Consider the following 23,350-nt stretch of genomic DNA (forward strand, 5'->3'; position numbering starts at 1 on the left):
ATTATTGGGTACATACAGGTTTAGAGTGTGTTTTTGTTCTGACTGATAGACCTATTCATTGTTGTAAAATGTCTTTATCACTAGGAAAGATTTTGCCTTCAAATAGTGTTTATCTGACTTATTATAGCCAACCAAGTTTCTTTTTGTTAATGTTGCTTTTTATTTTTCATCCTTTTACTTTCACCCTTTCTCTGTCCTTACATTTAAGGTATGTGTCTTATATAGTTGGGTTTTTCATTATTTAGTTTTCCCCTGCTTTATTTGGTGTCATCATTTAATTTACTGATATTGTTAGGCTTTTATCTCCTTTATGCCTCCTTTAGCAAGCAGACTTTTTATTCCCTTTTTTCCCTTTAATTTAGGGTATATATTTGCTTATTATTATTTTAATAGTTTTACTATAAAACATATCTATCCTTTATTATAGTCTAAGTTTTTTATTTTTCCAGTTTCCTGATAAAGCTAGAATTTTAGAACACTTACACCCCATTTACATCACTTTCCCCTTTAAAGTTATTGTTGCCATGCATTTTAGATCCCACAATGCATTGATAGTACTGATATACAGTAATGTTCATTTATATTTGCCTCTATATTGTTTTTTTATAGTAATAATTATATTGTTCTACATATTCATATTTTTTGTTGCTCTTTATTTTTGGATTCTTTTTTTAATTTGGATCATTTTCCATTTGCCTGAAGAATTCTCTTTAGTGTTTTTGATGCAGGCCTACAGTTGGAAAATTTGCTTATTTTCATTTACTTACTATTTATTAATTATTTATTTACATATTTACTAAATCTGTGAAAGATTGTTGGCAGATGTTTTTCTTCCTGTACTTTAAAAATGTCATTCTGTTATCTTATGGCTTTATCATTTCCTTGAGAAGTCAGTTGTCAGTCTTACCCCTGCTACGTTGAAGGCAATGTCCTTTATCTCTGGCTTCTTTTAATATTTTCTCTTGCCTTTGTTTTCAAAAATTTGGTTTTATGCTCAGGATGCTCAGAGCTTTTTGAATATGTAAATTCCTGACATAAATTAGTTTGGGAAATTCTATCCTGTTATCTCTTCATATATGCTGTATGACTGCTCCTTTATTCCTTACTTTTTGTGTGTCCGGTTACATCTGTTATTCCTTTTGATTGTCTCCCACATGTGTTTTGCATTCCTTTCTGTATTTATCATTCTGTTTTGTCTTTTATTGTGAATGTTTCCTGTGAACCTATCTTCTAGTTCACTGATGTTGTCTTCTGCTGTTTCCAATATGCTGTTCACCCATCTATTAAGTTTTTTTTTAATTTCAGCTACTTAATTTTTAGATATAAAATGGCTCTGATGTATTTTTATAGATGCCAATTTTTTGAACTCCTTAATCTTTATTTCTATTTTGTCCAAATTTTCATTTATTTTCTTAAACATGTTGATCATAATTATTTTAAAGTTCTTGTTTCCTGACTCCAATACCTGGATTAAATTTGTGATCTGCTTCGTCTTTTTACTTTTGCTTACTAGTCACGTTGTTCTGACTCTTTATGTACCACTTATTCTATAATTAAATTTTAGATATTATGTTTACAACAAGTTCAGATTTTTCCAGGTGATGAAAGGGTTCCCTCTTTCCTCTACTAGACATGTAGCATCGTAGACAGATAACCTTGATTTAAAAGAGACTGAATTGGGTTGAGGCTATGTTGATATTTTGGTAAATCTCAGTTTACCTTTAATCAAACTTTGGCTGAATCTCAGTTCAGCCTTCTTTTTAGGCATGAGCCTCCAGTGTTTTCAATTTAGAGCTTTTCATGTCTTTGTCTTCTCAGTACCAAGAAACTGAGACAGTTTCCATCCTGCTTGTCAGAGGTTTTACGCTTAGTTCCTTATATTTCCACAGCAGGGAGCTTCAGAAATTATTCATGTATTTGAGTCCCCTCTAGTCTCTGTTTTTGTGACACCAGTTCTGCATAGTCACCAAGATGTCTGCTGGTTTCTCTGTCCACCAGCACCAGCTTTATGGCTAGTTCCAGCTATTCTCAGAAATAGGTGTCCTCAGGGAAAATGTGATTGCAAATGGTCAACTGTCAATTCGCTACTTTCCAGGGCTTTCAACTCTCACCTGCTGTGTTATCAAAGTCTTTCTTCCTGATGGATGTTTGTCCTTTAAGTACTATCTGATTATAAGAGATAGTTCTTTTGCTTTTCAGTCATTTTTGGATTAACTTTTTGCCCCCAACCTGGCACACCTTCAAAATTTAGCAAATATCTTGACAAGGACCTTTCATGTGTTTGAGGCTCTTCTAGTCTTCAGTTTTACCTCTCTAGCCTAGTGTGATCCACAAAAAAAAAATTTGCTGGGTACTCTGTCCCCAGAAATAAGCTTTGCCTGAGCCAAGACCAAGTTTTTTAGCTTAGCTAGTCCAGATTGTTAAGAGTCTTCAGTCTAAAAATACAGTTCCTTAAGTGTCAATATTACTTTTAGAGTTTTTGCTTCTTGTGTTTTTAAGGCCTCTTGCCCTGACAGATCTTTATTTCTTAAGCACCATAAGACTGTACTAATATCTGCTCTACTTTTCAGATACTTTTGAGTTATCTACCTAGTAGTCCCAGGCAGCTTCATAAATCAATAAATGTCATGATTGAGAAACCAGTTGTATATCTAAGGCCTCATAAAACTCTAGTTTCATCACCCCACTCTCCTACAGCCATCAAAAGCTTTCTTAATTTCTCTCTGTCACAGCAATGACCCTTGTCCTAATCCAAGCCCTGATTCTCAGCCTCTTGTCCATGCTCAGAATGTGCAAATGCTTTGAAGAAAAACAGAAGTGCATATCATTAGCCCACTTGTCTGCACCTTTCTAATAACTTAAACAATATAAACTTTTAATTTTTTTCTGGCTTTTCTAGTTTTTAGCAAGAGCATTGGTCTGCCATGAATTATTTCACCTAACCTAAAAAAAATTTCTATATGTCTTACGAGGAGATTTGTACCTCTTGTGTGTTTGTTTTTTATTGCTGCCATAACAAATTACCATAAATTTGGTGGCTCAAATTAATTATATTACATTTCAGTAGACCTGAATTTCAACATGTGTCTCACTGGTCTAAAATCAAGGTGTTTGTTTTCTACTTAGTGTTTCCAGGGGCGGATCCATTTCCTTGCTTTTTCCAGCTTCTGGCAACCACCCACATTTCTTGGCTTGTGGCCACTTTCCTCCATTTACAAAGCCAGCAACATTGGATCTCCCTAACTCTTATTCTTAGTCACATCTCCCTCTGTCTAACCACAGCCACAAAGTTTTCTCTGCCTTAAAGAACTCCTTTGATTAGATTGGGCCCACCCAAATAATCCAAGGTAGTCTCTTCTTATCAATATCCTTAACCTTAATCAAATCTGCAAAATCCCCTGCTGCCATGTGAGGTAACATATTCACTGATTCTGGGAATTAAGGCATGGACACCATTGGGAACCATTATTTTGCCCACCACAATGCCACTAACATCTTCCTGGAATACCCTTCTCTGGCAATTGTTAAAAGATTTGTTTTTCTTTGTCATATATTTTGAGCAGTTAAATATTATACACTTAGGTGTGGTTTTCTTTCTATTTATTCAGTTTGACATAGTGCTTCTCAAAAAGCACACATTAGACTTGGTCTCTGTGTGCCATATGTCTCTTAAGGTCTTTTATTTTCATTCCTGGGCATTTTCTGATGGGCATGTTTTATATTATGAATATATTTCAATCTATGACTTGCATATTTGTTTTTTTAACAAGAGTCCTTTTGTGAATACAAGTTCTTAATTTAATGTAGCTCAGTTACTTTTGGTTACTTTGGTTCTTTTGATTAGTATTTTGGTTAGCACTTTCTTTACCCCATGTAAGAAAACTTTGGCTAACCATGGTTCTAAAAATATTCTCCTATTTAAAAAATCTTTGTGTTGCCTTTCACATTAAATCAACAATGCATGTGGATTTGATTTGTATGTATAATGTGAGATTTGGATCAAGATTCATTTTATCCCCATATGATACGAGTCTGTTTCTGAATTTTCTTCTATTTCATTGGTTTAATTGTCTAATTTTGTATTAATACCATACTTTCTCAATTGCTGTAGGTTTATAATAACTCTTGATATCCCATGGCATAAGTCCTTCAGCTTTATTCTTGCTTTCAGATTGCTGTGATTATTCTTGGTTCTCTGTATTTTTATCTGCATTCCAGAGTCAACTTTTCAGTTTTAAAAACCCTGCTAGGATTTTGTTGGGATTACATTAAATCTGTGCTTTGATTAGGGGAGAACTGATATCTTACCAGCACTGAGTCTTTCAATTCCTAAAAATGGTGACTTTTAAAATTAAAGAATTTCTTCCAATTATGTCACAGATTTATTTTAGAAGGCATGCATGTATTTCGGTAGATTTAATCCTAGATGTTTGATATTTGTTATGCTATTATAAATTGTATCTGTCAAAATTCTGTCATCTGTTTATTCTTGGTATGATGACTTCTTAGAATAGATTTTTGTATAGTGACCTTGTATCCAGTGACCTCCTTACATTCACATATTAATGTTAATAGATGGTAGATTTGGGGGTATTTACATATGTAATCATAACATCTGTAAATAATGACATTTTTATTTCTTCCTCTTTAATCTTTATGCCTTTTATTTATTTATTTATTTATTTTGCCTTATTACACTATCCAGGGTTTCCAATATCCAATAGAAGTGGTTATAGAAAGGGTATCTTGTCTTGTTTGCCATCCAAAGAAGAAAGCTTTTTATAATTCAACATTAAGTATGATGATTTCTGTAGATTTTTTGTGGGCATTCTCTTCCTGATTACAGAAGTTTCTTATATTCCTTATCTTCTAAGCGTTTTTTAAAAATTACAAATGTATGAGTTTTATCATATTGCATCTATTGAGGTGATTATATGCTTTTTCTCCTTATTTTAATGCAGTAAATTACTTAATTTTCAAATGTTAGACCATACTTGCATACTTGGAACAAAATTCTTGGTCATAATTTTTAAAAAATATACCACTGGTTTCAATTTGCTAATATTTTTCCTAGGATTTTTACATCTAAGTTAATGATAGTGATTGGTATGTAAGTTTCCTATCTTGTGATGTCCTTCTCAGGTTTTGGCTGGCCTCATAAAAATGAGTTGGAAAATATTCCCAATTATTCTCTGCAAGAGTTTGTGTAAGATTATTTATTTCTTAAATGTTTTAAATAAGCCCATCTTTGACAGTTTTCATTAATGGATTTAATTTGCTAATTTCATTTTATTGTGGCCAGGAAACATCTCTGTATGATTTTAGTCCTTTTAAATTTATTGAGCCTCATTTTATGATCTAACATAATATGGTCTCTTCTGGAGAATTTCCCATGTATATTTGAGAAAAATGTATATTCTGCTGTTGTCTGATAGAGTGTTCAGTATATGCCTGTTAGGTCTCATTGGTTTATAGTGTTATTCAAGTCTTCTGTTTATTTGTTGATCTTCTGATTGTTCTATCCATTGTTGAAAGTGAGGTACTGAAGGCTCTAACTGATATGTGGCAGGAGTTTCTCTTTCTCATGCTGTATTAGGGTTCTCCAGAGAAACAGAAGAAACAGGATGTGTGTGTGTGCATGTGTGTGTGTGCATGTGTATAACACAGAGAGAGAGAAAGAAATTTTAAAGAACTAGCTTATGTGATTGCAGAGGCTTAGTGAGTCCAAAATCTGTTACGCAGGCTGGTTACTCAGGAGAGAGTTGTAGTTCAAATCCAAAGTCAGTCTGCTAAGCGTTTTACAGTGTCCAGTCTCACATTTAGGTCTTTAATCCATTTTGAGCTTATTTTTGTGTATGATGTTAAAGAATGTTCTAATTTCATTTTTTTACATGTAGCTGTCCAGCACCATTTTTTGAAGAGACTGTCTTTCCACCATGTATAGTCTTGCCTCCTTTGTTGTAGATTAATTAACCATAGGCATGTGGGTTTATTTATGGGCTTTCTATCCTACCATTGATCTATATTTCTATTTTTGTGCCAGTACCATAGTATTTTGATGACTATAGCTTTGTAGTGTAGTCTGAAGTCAGGGAGCCTGATTCTTGTAGCTCCATTTTTCTTTCTCAAGATTGCTTTGGCTATTTGGGGTCGTTTGTGTCTCCATACAAATTTTAAGATTTTTTGTTCTAGTTCTGTGAAAAATGCCATTGGTAATTTGATAGGGATTGCATTGAATCTGTAGATTGCCTTGGGTATTATAGTCATTTTGACAATATTGATTCTTCCAATCCAAGAACATGGTATATCTTTCCATCTGTTTGTGTTGTCTTCGATTTCTTTCATCAGTGTCTTATAGTTTTTGGAGTACAGGTTTTTTGTCTCCTTAGGTAGGTTTATTCCTAGGTATTTTATTATTTTTGATGTGATGGTAAATGGGATTGTTTCTTAAATTTCTCTTTCTGATCTTTCATTGCTAGTGTATAGAAATGCAACAGATTTCTGTGTATTAATTTTATAACCTGCAACTTTACCAAATTCACTGATGAGCTCTAGTAGTTTTCTGGTAGTGTCTTTAGGATTTTCTATGTATAGTATCATATCATCTCCAAACAGTGACAGTTTAATTTCATCTTTTCCAATTTGGATTCCTTTTATTTCTTTTTCTTCTCTGTTTGCCATAGCTAGGACTTCCAAAACTATGTTGAATAAAGTGTCAAGAGAGGAAAACATAGGCAGAACACTCTCTGACATAAATTGCAGCAGTATCTTTTTTGATCTGTCTCCCAGAGTAATGGAAATAAAAACAAAATTAAACAAATTGGACCTAATTAAACTCAAAAGCTTTTGCACAGCAAGAGAAATCATAAACAAAATGAAAAGACAACCCACAGATTAGGAGAAAATATTTGCAAATGAAGTGACCAACAAGGGATTAGTCTCCAAAATTTACAGACAGCTCATACAGCTTAATATCTTCAAAACAAACAACCAATCAGAAAATGGGCAGAAGACCTAAATAGACATTTCTCCAAAGAAGACATACAGATGGCCAAGAGGCACATGAAAAGATGTTCAACATGCCTACTTATTAGAGAAACGCAAATCAAAACTACACTGAGATATCAATTCACACCAGTCAAAATGGCTATCATCAAAAAATCCATGAACAATAAATGCTGGAGAGGGTGTGGAGAGAAGGGAACCCTCCCACACTGTTGGTTAGAATGTAAATTGGTACAGCCAGTATGGACAACAGTATGGAGATTCCTTAAAAAGCTAAAAATTGAGCTACCATGTGATCTTGCAATCCCACTCCTGGGCATATATCTGGAGGAAAACATGGTCCAAAATGATACATGCACTCCAGTGTTCATTGCAGCACTGTTTACAATAGACAGGACATGGAAGCAACCTAAATGCAATCGACAGAGGAATGGATAAAGCAGATGTGGTACATATGTACAGTGGAATATTACTCAGCCATTAAAAAGAATGAAATAATGCCATTTGCAGCAACATGGATGGACCTAGATATTGTCATACTGAGTGAAGTAGGTTAGACAGAGAAAGGGAAATATAGTATAATGTCCCTTATATGTGGGATCTGAAAAGAAATGATTCAAATGAACATTTACAAAGCAGAAACTGAAAATGAACACAGACTTAGAGAACAAACTTATAGTTACCAGGGGGGGAAGAGTGGGGGGAAGGGATAGTTTGAGGAGTTGGGGATTGACAAGTACACACTGCTATATTTAAAATGGATAACCAACAAGGACCTACTGTATAGCACAGGGAACTCTGCTCATTATTATGTAAAACCTAAACAGGAAAAGAATTTGAAAAAGAATAGATACATGTATATGTATAACTGAATCACTTTGCTCTACACCTGAAACTATCACAACATCTTTAAACAACTATACTCCAATATAAAATAAAAAGTTAAAAAAAAACAAAAAAAGGCAGTCTGCTGGCAGAAATCCTTCTTCCTGGGGAGAGATCAGTCTTCATTCTATTAAGGTCTTCAACTGACTAGATGAAGCCCACCCACATTATGGAAGGCAATCTGCTTTATTCAGAATCCAGTGATTTAAATGTTAATTTCATCCATAAAAGTGCCACAGAAATATCCATTATAATGTTTAACCAAATGTCTGGGTACCATGGCTAAGCCAAGTTGACACATAAAATTAACCATCACATGTGCTTTTCCACACTCTGCCTCCAGAAGTTTGTAAAAATTAGCATTTAAGTGTTCTTTAAGTGGTCTTCCCTTTAGACTTTATTATCCTCTGTTATACTTACAATATAAATCAGTTTATAGAATTAGAAAAACCTGGTTCAAGGCTGGCTCTGCAACTTCTTATCTTTGTGACTTTGAACAACTCTAAATTTTCTCTACATTACGATTTAGGAAATTGAAGCATTAATTGTCCAGGGTGATAATGCAAATTAGAACTAGTGGTTAAATTCTATTGGAATTCTTGTTCTTGTACACACTTCGTTATAAATAATGTTTTGAATTTGATAGCAATGAAACACATCTTATAAGTTTTTTAGCTATATATGAGAATTTCATTTGAGAATGACAGGTGTATGTTTTATTAAGTACTATTTAATTAGTGAGATGACTACCTTTTAGTTCTTGCTTTATCATACATAGACTTTTTTTTCAAACTGACTGCAGCTGTGGGTTGGCTGCTGCTTTATTTAGTTATTTATTTATTTTTGGCTGTTGGGTCTTCGTTGCTGCACTCAGGCTTTCTCTAGTTGCGACGAGCGGGGGCTACTCTTCATTGTGGTGCACGGGCTTCTCATTTCGTTGGCCTCTCTTGTTGCAGAGCACGGGCTCTAGGCGCACGGGCTCAGTAGGTGTGGCTCGCGGGCTCTAGAGCGCAGGCTCAGCCATTGTGGCCCATGGGTTTAGTTGCTCCACGGCATGTGGGATCCTCCCGGACCAGGACTCGAACCCGTGTCCCCTGCACTGGCAGGCAGATTCTTAACCACTGCGCCACCAGGGAAGCCCTATCATAGACTATTGAATCACTTTTGTCCTAAATTTTTCAGTTTGCAAGCATGTATGGGTATCTTTTATTTCTTTTTTCCAGGGGTGTTCTAAGAATGATGTCAGTTACATGTATAAGATAGTGATCGTTGGTGACAGGAATCTTAAGAGAACATTTAACTTATTGCCAGTTTCAGGGAAGGAGAGCCCACAGCTTCTTTTAATAATATGTCATTTTATTAATGACTTTCGCTGAAAGAAAACTGTTTCTTCATGGAAATCCTAAAAAAGATTCTTCTGGGCTAAATTATTTCAGAATACCCTCATAAAAAACTAACTGAAGAGATATTAGCTGAAAGAGTTTGAGCTTAATTTTCATACAGGAAAATAATCTAATGGTTTGGAATGGAGATTTTGATTTTATAGTCCAGCTTATTTGCATTTCAGGAGGCAGCATAATGTAAATAAAGTTAGATCTGGGTTTAAGTTCCAGCTCTGCCACTTAATAACTTGTATCTTTGGGCATGCAGTGCCTTTTTCATAAGGTTATTGAAGGCTTACAAGATATTCATTTAAGAAGTACCTAACTCAGTCCTAGATACCTTGAAGGAACTGAACAAATATTGGTGTCATCCATCTTTTCCTGTGTTTACATGTGGACAAATGGGAATGTTGATGAGAAATAAGACGGGAATCACTACCCTATGCTCTGGAAATATATTTTTCTGGCACTAATGGGAATGATATATCTCTTCTAATACTTGTTTTAGTCATAGTTAATGGCTTATGATAAGGTATGATGTTTGTTGCCTCTCTGCTTTTTTATAACTTGATCTTTTAAAAAAATGCTTACACAAGGATGCTTATAAGAGATATGTATGTGTTTGAATATATATAAATGTCACAAAATAGTCTTAAAATTTGAAGAGAATAACCATGAAGGCCATATAGTCCATTTTGTTTCTTGGGGCAGAATTCCCCTCCCTGAACTCCTTGATTCTAGATAGGTATTAGTGCTCTATGCGAATAGCTTTAGTGATTGTGATCTTACTCCCTCTTAAGACAGTCATTCTGTTTTTAGAATGCTCTATTAACTAGGAAGTTCTTCCTCATTTTTTCCTTTATTATATCTCATAATAATTCTACCTGTTGATCCATTCTACTCATAGAGATTCACGGAATAGACAAACTTTATTCCACATGTGTGCAGGAATCATGTCTTAGTCATCTTTCTATCCTCAGAGTCTAGGATAGTAAGTACCCAGCTCAAAATAGGGGTATTATTCAATGAATAATTGAGGTTCAGATTTCTAAGGCCCTTTTGTATTTTTTTCATATATAAACTTTTAAAATTTAGTCTACATTTTTTACTACTCCTGGTCAAAAATTATTTTTTTCAACTGTATTGACAAAATTAAACAAGGGATATTGATTTATGTTTATGTCTGATATCACTTATCATATAGTCTAGAAATTAATGTTTCTTCCAAGGATAGAATTTTAAAATTCAACATCATTTAAATCTCTTTCATTTATTTTTTCTTGCAATATACTCTATTTCTGAAGATTGAAAACATATTAACATAGTGTCTTATTTCTTACACTTTCCTTTGCAGTGTCTTTTGTACTCATTACAGTTGATTACATTTTCTGTGATATTAATGGAGTAAATGCTCTACTTCATTGGCTTATCAGACTGGACAAAAATAAGCAACATCCATGTATATACTATTTAAGTAAAAGATGTAAACATAATAATAAGGAAAAGTTAAAAATAAAGTACAAATATATATCATCCAAGCACTGACTAAAGGAAAGCTATTGTAGCTATATTAATGGTAAACCAAAAAGATGTTAAGGGAAAAATCATTAATAGAAATAAATGGAGTTACTTCATAATGGTAAAAGGGCTCAATTCACCTAGAAGTTATAATAATTCTAAATATATATTCACATTTTCTGTGATTTTTGAACTTGCTCTATTATTTATTGCTTAACATTTTTTAACTCTTCCTAATTTCATGCCATCACCAAATTTTTAGAATCATTTTTCTTGATAATCTTTGTTCAGCTGATTTCTTACATAAAGTGAATGACCACCTTATTAATACTAACCCCTACAGCAATCTGTTTGTGCTTACTGGTTCCTTTTACCATCAGTTCTCTTTATTTCTGTTCCTGTTTGACTACAGAACAAGGGTATTAGCTAGTAGTTGAGAAAGATATTTGATACTAAATTATATAAAATTACCATATGTGAGAACATCCTTACTGTGAATGACATAGTTTACAAAGCTATCTCTTTAGAATTCTATTTCTTATGCCCTTGAGTTGATCTCTCAGAAGTAAAGAACAGGCTGCCCATAGAAGGAGGAGGAGCCATGTGTTTTGATTCCAACTACCCTGCCTTTCATTTTTACTTCTTGTGGCTTGTTACTGCATTTTGGTATACAAGTAATAATTCTAAATCACTTCCTTCGTAAGTCATAGGTATGTGTTAAAATGCTTAGATTTACATAGTTTTCCCAAATACTTATTTTTCAGAGTGCAGGTATAATCTTTTAGGAGTCTACATAACAATGTGTAAGCTATTACCTACTACACATCTTATTACATATCTTGACACAGTATCCATTCCTATTTATTCATTGATTCAAGAAACATCTGCTGTGTTTCTATTCTTTGATAAGCAATATTAGTGATACTATAATAAAACTCTATTAGTTTCATTGAACAGAATAGTAAATTCTCACTTACCCTTTTGTTCCTTTCCTAAGAAATCTAGCATTTAATTCAGTTCCTTACATTGGGGGAGGGGGAGAACAATTACCACAGAAACATAGGTATCATTTAATTATAAAATAAATTAATGGAAATCTTTAAATTTTTCAGGATGAGAGAGACCCAGAGAAAGAAGATGAACTGGAACTGAAAAGAGGTCTTTTATATAGAGACTCTGCCTATGACAGTGACCCAGAGTATAGGTATGAGCTTGATTAATACAGTGTATAGAGATCTTCTCATAGTTAGTATAAAAATAACCTGCTTTTTAATCTGCAGGATTTGTGGCAAATTTAGACTCAATATTTATTTATTTATTTATTTATTTATTTATATTTTAACTATATAAAATCCTATTATAGTATTTTAATGTTTGCCTTACTGAAAATTTTCAGTGAAAACAAATATAGTCAATTAATGGTGGTGCCTTTCATCCTACTTAAGATTTCTAGTGTATTTGGCTGCCTTGCAAATCCACATATTCAGAACTTATTTCAGGATGTATTTATTCTCATCCTGAATAAATGAGGAAGCAACAGGTTTCAAAATTTAGATCATGAGGGCTTCCCTGGTGGCGCCGTGGTTGAGAGTCCGGGGACACGGGTTCGTGCCCCGGTCTGGGAAGATCCCACATGCCATGGAGCGTCTGTGCCCATGAGCCATGGCCACTGAGCCTGCGCGTCCAGAGCCTGTGCTCTGCAACGGGAGAGGCCACAACAGTGAGAGGCCCGCGTACCACACAAAAAAAAAAAATTTAGATCATGAGTAAGCCTTTTTTATTTTTATTTTTTTATTTTTCTCTTATGTTAATAAGAGAAATTCAGTTCTTCTAGCCTAAAATTTCAGAAATGTTAGTAATAATACAATTTTTTCAAAATTATACTAGCAAATCTCATGAAAGCTTTTGAAAACTTTGTGTTAATTGCCATTAAGTGTGGTATTAAAAACTGAATGTAAATTGTGAGTTTATATAACTAAAGTTTCTCTGAGGCCTTTGATGCTATGCCACTGATTACTATATGGCTTCCACCTTCCTGAGTTTCCTGAAAAACAAGTGTAAGAAAAAAACTCCAGATAGTGGAATATGTTTTATTGCTAACTGGTGTTTTGGACTGAAATCTCTGATCTTTGCCCTGGTAAACTAGGCTAGGCATTCCGTAAACATGTGAGGACTCTTCCTTCTGTCCCTTACACAGTGTGTAAGTGTGAACTCCTGTCCAAAGTTACTGCTTCCCATCCTTGAGGAAACCTGGGTCTCTCATGAAGGAAAGTAGTGTATTTTAAATGAGTTTGAAGAAGAAGCAATCCAAATGGGAAAATGAAGGGCCAAGAAAGTGCATACCTTGAGGAAGAATTTGTACCCTTTATTGTTGTTACTTACACTTCCAATTCTTAGATTTCCATTATATGGATTAACATCCCAATTTTGGGTTCTGTATCCACGTAATTAATTCTAATTAGGGTAAGAAGTGAGTAGGGTTGATAAAGCAAAGGGTCTGATTTTCAAACTTTTGTATGAATAATATGCTTCTTAAAAATATAGATTTCTTCTTTCTACCTCCATAGATTCTGGTTCCTAACATACAGAGGTGTGACCTAGAAATCTGCAATTTAAAAAATATCATGAATGATTCTAGTGAAGGTAATATAAGGACCATATTTTGAAAAACATTGGTTTCTATTTAAAGTTTGCCATAAACCTTAGTATTGGTTCTTTTTCCAGTTCACCAAGCAATGTTAATGGCTAAGTTTTTGGTCACCTGAGACTGTTTTAGTACCTCTCAAGTGAGAGAGTTAAGCAGAGCATCAGGAAAGTTCTGCTTACACATTTCTGAGATTACTTTGTATTCCTTGCTGCTTCTCTTGGACCAGTAGGACATACTTGGACCAATAGGACACAGTGGTCAGTGCTTCAAGACATTTTATAAGAGTATCTTTGATATTAGCTCCAGAAGCTACTGAACTGATCAGGGTATTATTTTAGTTTTATCCCCAAGTCATATTATATAGTAGGCCAAGAAGTCACCCCATTCTACTTTCCATCTCAAAGATGAGAGAACCCACACTCAAAGTAGTCACCCACTTGCTTGCCTTAAGGCTTCTATCAGCAGAAATCAAGAGGGAACTTGAGATCTTGGCTAAAAATTACCCCTCTGCAGACATCCATTGACACAGGGGTCAAGAGGAAGTCTGCATGGACCTCTGGAGTGGCTAAGTGAGGAGCTCAGCAAATCCTCTCCTCCAAAAGCAACAAAATTGAACAGAATTGTCAAAAACAACAATTTAAGAACTCTGGAAATTGACCAAAGGAATATAACAAATTAAGAAGCGTTTATCAAGAAAATCTACTGAAGCTCAATGAGGGCAGTAGGAGTCTGTGGCATTTTGCCTGGAGCTCCAGTCCCCACCCCCCAACCCCCAGCTCCTCAGCACAAAAGTTCTACTGGGGCAGTCACGCCAAAAGACAGGCAACTCTGCTGCTAGAGGGGACTGACTTTATATGGCGCATAGCATAGGAAATTTCACGTGTGGGGGGATTAATGGAAACAATAATGATCCCACTGGCAAACAGTAAGGGAGGGCTTGAGGTCTTACTGCTTACTGGGGCAGACAACAAAAATCCAAGGACAAGATAGCCACAGTTGTCCTTGATTAAGTTCTATGTATCCCTGGTAGTCCAGAACATTTTGTGTATGTATAAGGGTGTAAATGTGTTCAGGAGAGACCAGAGAGCATGTTAGGGAGCCATTACTCCATGGCTGAGTGTGAGGCCTTATGAAGGCAGAAAGCAAGTTCCAGGGCAGGTTTATCAACCAGATAAACTTTGAATGTATTCCCTAAGCCACACATAGGTCCACTGGCAAAAGATGGAAACGTTATAGGATTATTGACTCTGACCAATCATTTGTTGGTCATCAAGCTGTGTTGACGCAGGGGCAACCCCTAGGAGGCCAAGCTTAAAAATAGAAACAATAATTGAAAACAAAAGAAAAAAAATGAAGAGACACCAGCAGCTACACAGTGCAAGGGAAACAGACTTCACAGCATAGGTCCAGGCAAGTCACTGAACAAATAATCCAAAACAACTTGGTAAGGAGTGAGAACCCAGAGTTGCTACAGTTTTTATCTAAATTGTTGTTTTCAACAAAAAATTATGAGACATGCAAAGAAACAGTAAAGTGTGATCCATACACCTGAAAAATGAGTTAGTAGAAACCCCCTGAGGCAGCCCTGGGGATGTAGCAGCTATGTTTAAAGAACTAAAGATAAGTATAATGACAGTCAAATAGAGAATATTCATGAAGAGATAGAAATTATTTTCTTTCATATTTTCCCAGTAAAAACTATGCCCAGGAGTCAATCCTTTATCTTATGATCTAGATATACATTGTGGCTATCAGCCATGGAGTACAGCAGATGTTCCATGTTTTCTGCAGGAAGAGCAGAATGGCAAATTAGAGTGCTTGTTATTTCATCTTCCGGGCATCAGCCTATCCATGCTAGCTGTCCTGTGTTTTCCATCACCTTTGAGAATGAAATTCTTGAAAGAAATCTCTTATCAAGGAGTTATTAAGTGACCTTTTACATCCAATAATTTCGGATTTGAGAGCTGGATTGGGGAAAGAATTTACTACCCATGAAGACATCCTTTTCAACTTTCATATTGCCTATGTTTCAGAAAATGTTAGACATTTGCTATGGTAGCCTTGCCAGTTTCCAGGGCCCTGGGATGCTCTTTCTCCTTTTAGTACCTTCTCTATATTTTTCAAATTTCTTCAGTTTTCAGGATGTTGAAATTTCTCTATACTGTAGTACACTTCTGGCATCATTATTCAATTTGATCATTAGTCCTAACTAAAGACCAGGCATGAGGTGATGCTTCATGTAGATGGGAGTTGGCCACAAAAAGAGAGGGGAAGATAAAAATAATTTTAATTTCATGTTTAGAACATGACTTGGCCTTTTATGACTATTGCACCAAATTTTTAGCTGTGTTATTCTTTTATGGAACTAGCTATTGATATAAACTGTTTTCTATTGTGCATGTTTTGCAGGTTATTAACAGTAAGAATATGCTCAATATAAATGCTTTAATTATGAAATTGTTTATAACAGAATCTCAAACTGAGTAATTTAAACTTTGACTATATATTTTTGAATAACACAGATTGACTATAGTTTTCATTTCCTGCCCATTGCTCACTATCTGATTAACTTGATGAATTTACCAAGATGTCTTTAGTACTAATAAATGAAAGAAAAGAAGTCTAAATAATATATAGACTTAAAGTCTCTTGAATAACTAAGAATAAGCTTTCAGTTTTAAGTGAGAAAATATTGCTCAAATCTAATTTGAATTCTTTGGATTTTGTGTTACCTGGTATTTTTATTGATATTTCAGACTAATTTGTGCCTTGGTTCTGTTACAGTATGATGTCTGGAATAACCAGTGTCTTCTTGTTCATCTAATGAATGCCTACTCATTCTTTAGGACTAAATTCAAGTTATTCCCTCTTCTGAGATACCTTTTATGACCTCAGCAGACTGTTAGTCATTTTCTCCTTTATCCTGCCACTTCCTCTCACATATATAATTTCAATTAGCAATATTTATCTCACAGTGATCACTTCATTATATGTCTGTTTTGCCCCCTTCTGTTAAGTGTGAGGCACAGACGTTTTGCTTACTTTTGTTTTTTGACTGCCCATCAAGGTCTCTGACATGTAGTAGGAGCTCAATTTAAAAAAACTAGTTCAAATATTAAAATTGGGTCTTTTATTAATAATGATCAGTTGCATTTGCTGAAACTCTTTATTATTAAATATCACATATTATGGTTGTGATATTTAATAACATCTCTAGATAAGGAATCAACAGTGGAATTAATAATGATGAAAGCTGTTAGAACTTATTTGTTGTCAGTGGCTCATTTCTGCACATCCTCACTCAGAGAAGGGAAGTAAATAACGTATAAGTAACCAGTCTTCAGTATATTCATTTGAATGGACTTCTATTAATGTTTACTGTATAGTTTCTGTGAATAATAAAAGAAGATAAATGGTAACATGCAATTTTTTTCCTGAAGCTTTTAAAATTTTATAGAAAAGCCACTAATTTAGTTCTTTATAAAGTGTAGTTCCTAGACCAGCAGCATCAGCATGAGCCTGGTACTTGTTAGAAATCCAAATTCTTAGACCCATCTCAGACATCCTCAATTAGTAACTCTGGGGGTGAGGCTCAGTAATGTGAGTTGTAGTAAGCCCTCCAGATGACTCTGATGTGTGTTAAAGTTTGAGAATTACTGCTATAATTTATCAGTAAATTTTGATGTCTTTAATGACATTTTATCTTTGTGTGGTATATTTAAAGATACAAAATGCTTTACAGATTTTATTAGACCATAGTTTAGTCTCTCCCTATCATCTATTCTGAACTCCAAGATTTTGAGTATTTTCCTTCCTACATTCCATCCATCCATCCGTCAATCTATCCATCATCCATCCATTCAATGTCTATAGAGCATACATAACATCCTCAGTACTATTGTACATGTTTTGTCAAAGTTTTGCTTGATAGGAACCTTTATAGAGTATTATGGGAAGGAATTCATCTCTTATATTATGTCTTTATATTGAATCTTAGATCACAAGTTTAAAGTATAGAATATGCATCATCATCTTTTAATGTTACTTTCAACTCTAGTTATTTGAGTACAAATGGCAAATGGCCAATTTTTTTATTCTCATGACCTTCCAGTTATTTATTAGAATTAATATTATCTGTGTGGCATATCCATCTTACCCTCTGACCTTCGTTTTCATGTATATCACCTTATAGATATTTTATCTGAAAACTATGTGTAAAGTAGTATGTACTTGGTCTTCATTTCATACTGATATAGAAAACACTGTCAGGGTTTCAAGTGAGTTTACCCTTCTGTAAGCAAAATACTAGTATCCTAGTCCATGTTAAGCTGCCTGAGACCTTTCTCTTCTCTGTATATAATTTATAATTTATACCTTAGCAACATTTAAGATTTGAAAGTGCTCGGTTCTCAGATACTATCCTGGTCTCTGTTCTTTTTTGTCTTTTTTTTCTTAATAGCTTTGTCATTATTAAATAGAGGGCTCCCTATTCAAGTAACAAGAGTAAATTGCCGAAAAATGTACTGCATTTAATAAAATAGCAATTTTATCCCTGCTTTAAAGATAATCATTTTATGTTATATAGCACTAATGCAGTGTTTTGTAGAGTAGGAACTTTGAATGCTTTGAATGAATGAATGCTGGAGATACTCATGGTAAAATACAGAAGTGTAGTCTTTAAAAGTCTGTTACTATAATAAGACTTTTTAAGTGTCGCTTACACATTGTAAACTTATTAATATTCCCAATAATGGAAAATCAGAACTGACTCATTATGTTCACAGTTTATTAGTTAGATAGCCAGATACTTCCATGTCTAGAAGTAAATGTTGCTTTTAAGATTCTGCTACTCTTTGTTTGCACCTGTCCATGCATATTAGAACCTGTTCTGCAAACACCTCTGTTTTGCAGACACCTCTGTTTTGCAATTCAGACTTCTAGGATGAGCCAATTCCCAAATTCTCTCTAGAGAACTACAGTACTGTTTACTAAATTGAAAATTTTGCAATTTTAAATAGAAATAAACTTCCTGTCAAAACTTGCAAGATTTTAAAAGCATTAGGATGTCTGTTTTGGCCACTTTAACTCTTTTTTACAGACCCTTATCAGGTTCACAGTTACTCCTAAAAAGATTTCTGAATTTTATTTATTCATTTATTCATTCATATGATAATTTATGATAGGGATTAGGAATTTGATTTACAATCTCAGAAAAACCTACACAATGATTTTTAAAGTTATCAGCCCTACTATTACTTACCTTTCTGAGATTTGGGTAGTAGCTTAATAAAAATTCAAATTTCTGTTGACTAGGTTTATTGTGGTAGAACTAACTAGCCCGGCAAATATAGAGTTCAGAAAAGAACATTATCATCTGACCATCAGTATGAAGTAAAGTTGATGACTGTGGACAACAGGGAGATTAGGGACAGATCTGTGTTTTGTGAAATATTAATTAGTGCATGACTTGACATAAAACAAAAAAAGCAATAAATAAACCAAATACAGCTAAACAAACAAAACACATGTGGGACTCCTGAAGTAATATCAGGGAACAGAGGCAAATGTGGGGACTTAGGCTGATAGATATACTTGCAGAGGTACAAAGTACATGCAGAAGAAGTTCTATTAATGTATTTGTGTGTATGATTTCTCTATCACTTGACTCAAATTGTCCAAAAAAGTGTTTTGAGTGACTGTTTCAGCAGGAGTTAGGCTTGGTGAGAAATTTTATGAAAGACATTGTATTCAGTTGGCTAGACTATTTCTTAAGCAAAGCTAATGAAAGAAAGGTGGAAACTATATGAAAGCAATAGTCTTGAGACTTGGCTAAGGCCTTTTGAAAAATTTTAAAGATTATACTAACATTATTAGAAATTGTGTTAATTACCTCTCTGAAGCTGAATGAACAAGGTAAAAATAAGGATAATCATGTTTGTTATTTTCAAAATTTTCCAGTGTGAAAGAGATGGTGCCAGGTGTAAAGAAAGTTTGATAGGATCTAGTAATATTGCTGGAAAGTATGAAGTAGAATCCCATTTTAGCAAAGCCATCAGGAAATAGACCTATTGTCATGATTCACAGAAGTGAATTTTTAAATATTATTATAAAATATATCAACTGTAACAGAGGAATATATTTAAGATTTGTGTGTCCTAAATAACAACAACAATAAAATGAATATCCATTTACTCATCATCCAGCTTAAGAAATAGAACATAACCTATACCAATAAAGCCACCTATGCCCCTAACCAATTGCATCTCTTTCCATAGAGATAACTGTTATTGTGACTTTTCTGATAACCCTTCTCTTTTTTTTCTTTATAGTTACACCACACATGTATCTATCCTTAAGCAATAAATTATTTAATTTTCCTTGTTTTAAACTATTCTATATAAATGTAATTATAACTGTGTATTGTGTTTCCTTTTTTTCCACTCAGTTGATTTTTCAGTTTCATCTATATTGATGCATGTAGCTATAGATAGTTCATTTTCTCTGCTGTATACTATACCGTTGTATACATTCACTACAACTTGATTTATTTGTTCTAAGGTAGATGGATATTTAGGTTGCTTGCAGTTCTTAGCTCTATTATGAAGAGTGTGATTATGAACATGTTTGTACATGTCTCCTGGTACACATATGCAAGAATTTTGCCAGGGTACCTAGGAGCCAAGTGGTTGGGTTGAAGTTGCATATTTAACCTTACTGACTCATGCCAAATGGTTTTACAAAGTATGTATGTAAGTATTCTCATTACTTTACATCCTCATTGACACTGTGGAAAGCTCTAAGAATGATAACACAGCCACTTTGTGCCTTTTTTTGTGACCACTTTTATTGAGTTCAGGTGGTAGGTTGACTTCGGGTGAAATAGCAAATTCTTTTTACAGATATCCAGCTCCAAGAGTTGATATTTCACATTTCACAAGTAACATCATGGGACTGATAAGTCAGGGAGGAAATTGTTTGCTTTGTGTGGAGTGAGATTCCAAATATATGAAGACAATATTTGTAACATTTAATAGCAAGGACATACAGTTTTATATGGCACAAACTCCATAATCTCTAACATGCCTGAGGGGTCTTATCTATAACAAGTACTTAATTTATTAAAGTAGGTTCATTATTTGTTTAAAAAATAAAATAAACTCAGTCTTTTAAAAAGTCAATGTTTTATTTCTAGCAAATTAAAAAAAAGCACTATCAAGCCTTCAGAAAGAGTTGCCTTTTCTTCTCTATTCCCATTACGATGAGCCTAGCCCTGGTCTATTTTATAGCTTCTATCTGTTCTCTCTCTTTTTTCTTCAACACCCTCAAAATAACAGTATTTCTCTATCGCTTCAAATACAGACTATTCCACCTTGTTTTCCGTTTTCTAAAAGTGATTCATATTCAGTCGAATTTTCTACTCCTCCTTGAGGACAATAGCATGCCACAGTGGAAAGGACATTAGAGCCACAGAAATGGTATCCTTTTCCATTCTGCCGCTTACTACCTGAATAGTCTTAGGCAAGTCACTTGACTTCACTGAGTCTCAGTTTCCACAGTTACCAACTTCAGAGGGTTGTAAGATTTTTTATAAATATGTATAAATATATATAAAGTACCTAGTAGTTCAGTGCCTTATATTTAATAACTTTTGTGTGCCAGGTAAGCACTGTACTATTCACTTTACGTATTTACAACAATACTGCAAAAATACAATAAAGGAAGCTGAGACCCTGGACAATTGGATAAATCGCCCAGGTTCCCACAGCTTACAAAGACGGAGCTGGAATTCAGTTCCAGGTCTGCCTGACTTTAGAGGCCAAGCACTCTCACAACTGGCCATACCATACCATCTGTGCCCTGCTTTTACCTTGCCGCACCTCTCTCTCTTCTCAGAATTTCTTTTTAACTCTCACATACCATTTTCATTTTATTGTTTTGTAATTGTTGCATGCAAATAGTGTCACTCTTTGAAGGCATAAGCCTTGTCACATTTTATATCTCAAAGCCCAAACAGAGTACCACCCACCTATAAAGTACTTAGTAAATATTTGATTTATATAGTACTACCTCTCATTTTGTTTCCTCATTGTTTTAATCTTTTATATCCTTTTTCATAGCTCACTTCAGCAGCCACATGGCACTCTCCATTTGGATGATGGCGAATACTGGTCCAACAGGGCAGCCTCTTATAAAGGAAAATCCTACCGACCCATCTTTGAGAACAGCATGGAGAAGATGTACAGGAACTTATACAAAAAGGCCTGTAGTTCTGTTTCTCATACACAGGAAAGCTGCTGAGACCAGTGGTGATAAACTGTATGAGTGTCCTTGTCAACTTCTCAATGAAAACGTTTGATGTGATCAGTCTCTGTATTCCTTTTCTTTTAAACAGGTGGTTCTAATTGAGTACAGTAGTTAGACTTGAATAAGTTTATTACTTCAAATGATAAATTATCATGGGCAAACCTTCTTTTTCCAATCACAGTAAAGAATGCTATATTCTAAAAGTCAAAGCTCTGCAACACAATCACAACCTCCATTCTGATTCTGAGAAGGCTGTTCTGTCACATCTGTCTCATATCACCAGCTACAAATCCAAAAACAGATTCTCTCTAGAAATGTTCTTCTGCCTTAATCACCTTGTAATTTTCTTTTCACCTACTTGACTGGTTATCTTGTCTAAGATTTAATTATTATTATTAACTCCCTTTTCTTGGTCATGAGCAAAAAGATATGCTGTACGAAGGTGAATTTCCCAGGAGTTTAAACCCTGTTTTAACCAGTATTTTCTACCGTTTGCTCCATCAGAAAAGGCTATTGATATGTCTTAGCTCCTAAGATACAGCTTTCTTTTTAAAGTTTCTATAATCATTCACTCCCTCTTCTCTAAAAGAACTACCTAAGTTACTTAAAATGCTTAACAGTTAGCTAGAAATAGGAATGGCCATGGGTGATCCACAATGTGAATAACTGATTTTTAAAGACAGAATTTTTTGCATGATTTTCTTCTACAGCCATATCTTTGGTGCATCCAGAATCAGCAAATAGCCTTTTGTTAATAAGCCTGTAGAGACTCAGAAAGAATAAGGGACTTATATTGTAATTTCATCTCTTTAGAGTTTTCATAGGTATCAAATAGCCCAAGAAAGTAGCATCCTTACTTTAAAGGACACTTGGAACCATAAAGGGGAGGAAAATATTAGAGCGTAACTCTTTGTACTAGAAAGTTGTTAGTTGATAAAATTAGCTTCTCCCCCACACCCCAAACACACCTGTGAGGCCTGTGAGGCTTTGAAGATATGAAGAAATCGTTACCTTGTATTCACCAGAGTGAGTGGAAGAAAAGCAGAGAATAGGAAATGGTAAACTTGGCTTATAAGCTTAAAGAGTTGACTACAAGGTAATGTTTTCTCATTGACTCCATCTTTGGTTAATTTTATAGTTATGATCTTAAAAGAAAAAACTTGAGTTAAGCTCTATTTAAATTGGAATCAGCATGTAAAATAGGGGGATTTATTTTTGTAATAGGAGAAAATACATACTACTTGTTATCCAATAATAAGACTTTTTTACTTTGTGTTTGAGTGTTTTATCTGCGGCAATCTGCAAGGTATTGGAAAGCACATCAGAGATAGGAGCCAGGTGTCCTAGACTTTAGATCTCTGGTCCTTAGTTTCCTCAGTTATCAAATGGAGAGAATGGAGTAGGTCAGCATTTCCTGAACCATGTTCTGTAGACCACTGTTCTAGGAGACGGCTATAGGAAATATAAGTATTTCATTGGTCATGTAAGTTTAGGAAAAATCTATGCACTATATTCACACCCCTCAAACTTAGAGAGTCGTGCATATGATAACAGGAGTGAAAGGGGGTGCTACTGATGCTGAAAAAACAGTGGTAAACTGGAGCTGTCC

The 23,350-nt window shown here is 34.5% G+C and overlaps 1 protein-coding gene across 3 annotated transcripts in view; it reads left to right on the forward strand.

The window, feature by feature from the left end:
* Positions 1 to 21,798, forward strand: part of SPATA6 (spermatogenesis associated 6) — a 148,799-nt gene extending 127,001 nt beyond the window's left edge. For all 3 annotated transcript variants that reach the window (XM_081220262.1, XM_081220263.1, XM_081220264.1), the window contains exons 12-13: positions 11,903 to 11,994; positions 21,555 to 21,798. In XM_081220262.1, coding sequence (XP_081076388.1) covers positions 11,903 to 11,994; positions 21,555 to 21,735 — 273 coding nt within the window. In that variant the 3' untranslated portion in view covers positions 21,736 to 21,798. The remainder of the gene's footprint in view (positions 1 to 11,902; positions 11,995 to 21,554) is intronic.
* Positions 21,799 to 23,350: the final 1,552 nt, after the last annotated feature.

The sequence above is a fragment of the Mesoplodon bidens genome (assembly GCF_964165515.1).
Source record: "Mesoplodon bidens genome assembly, chromosome: 2".
Taxonomy (NCBI): Eukaryota; Metazoa; Chordata; class Mammalia; order Artiodactyla; family Ziphiidae; genus Mesoplodon; species Mesoplodon bidens.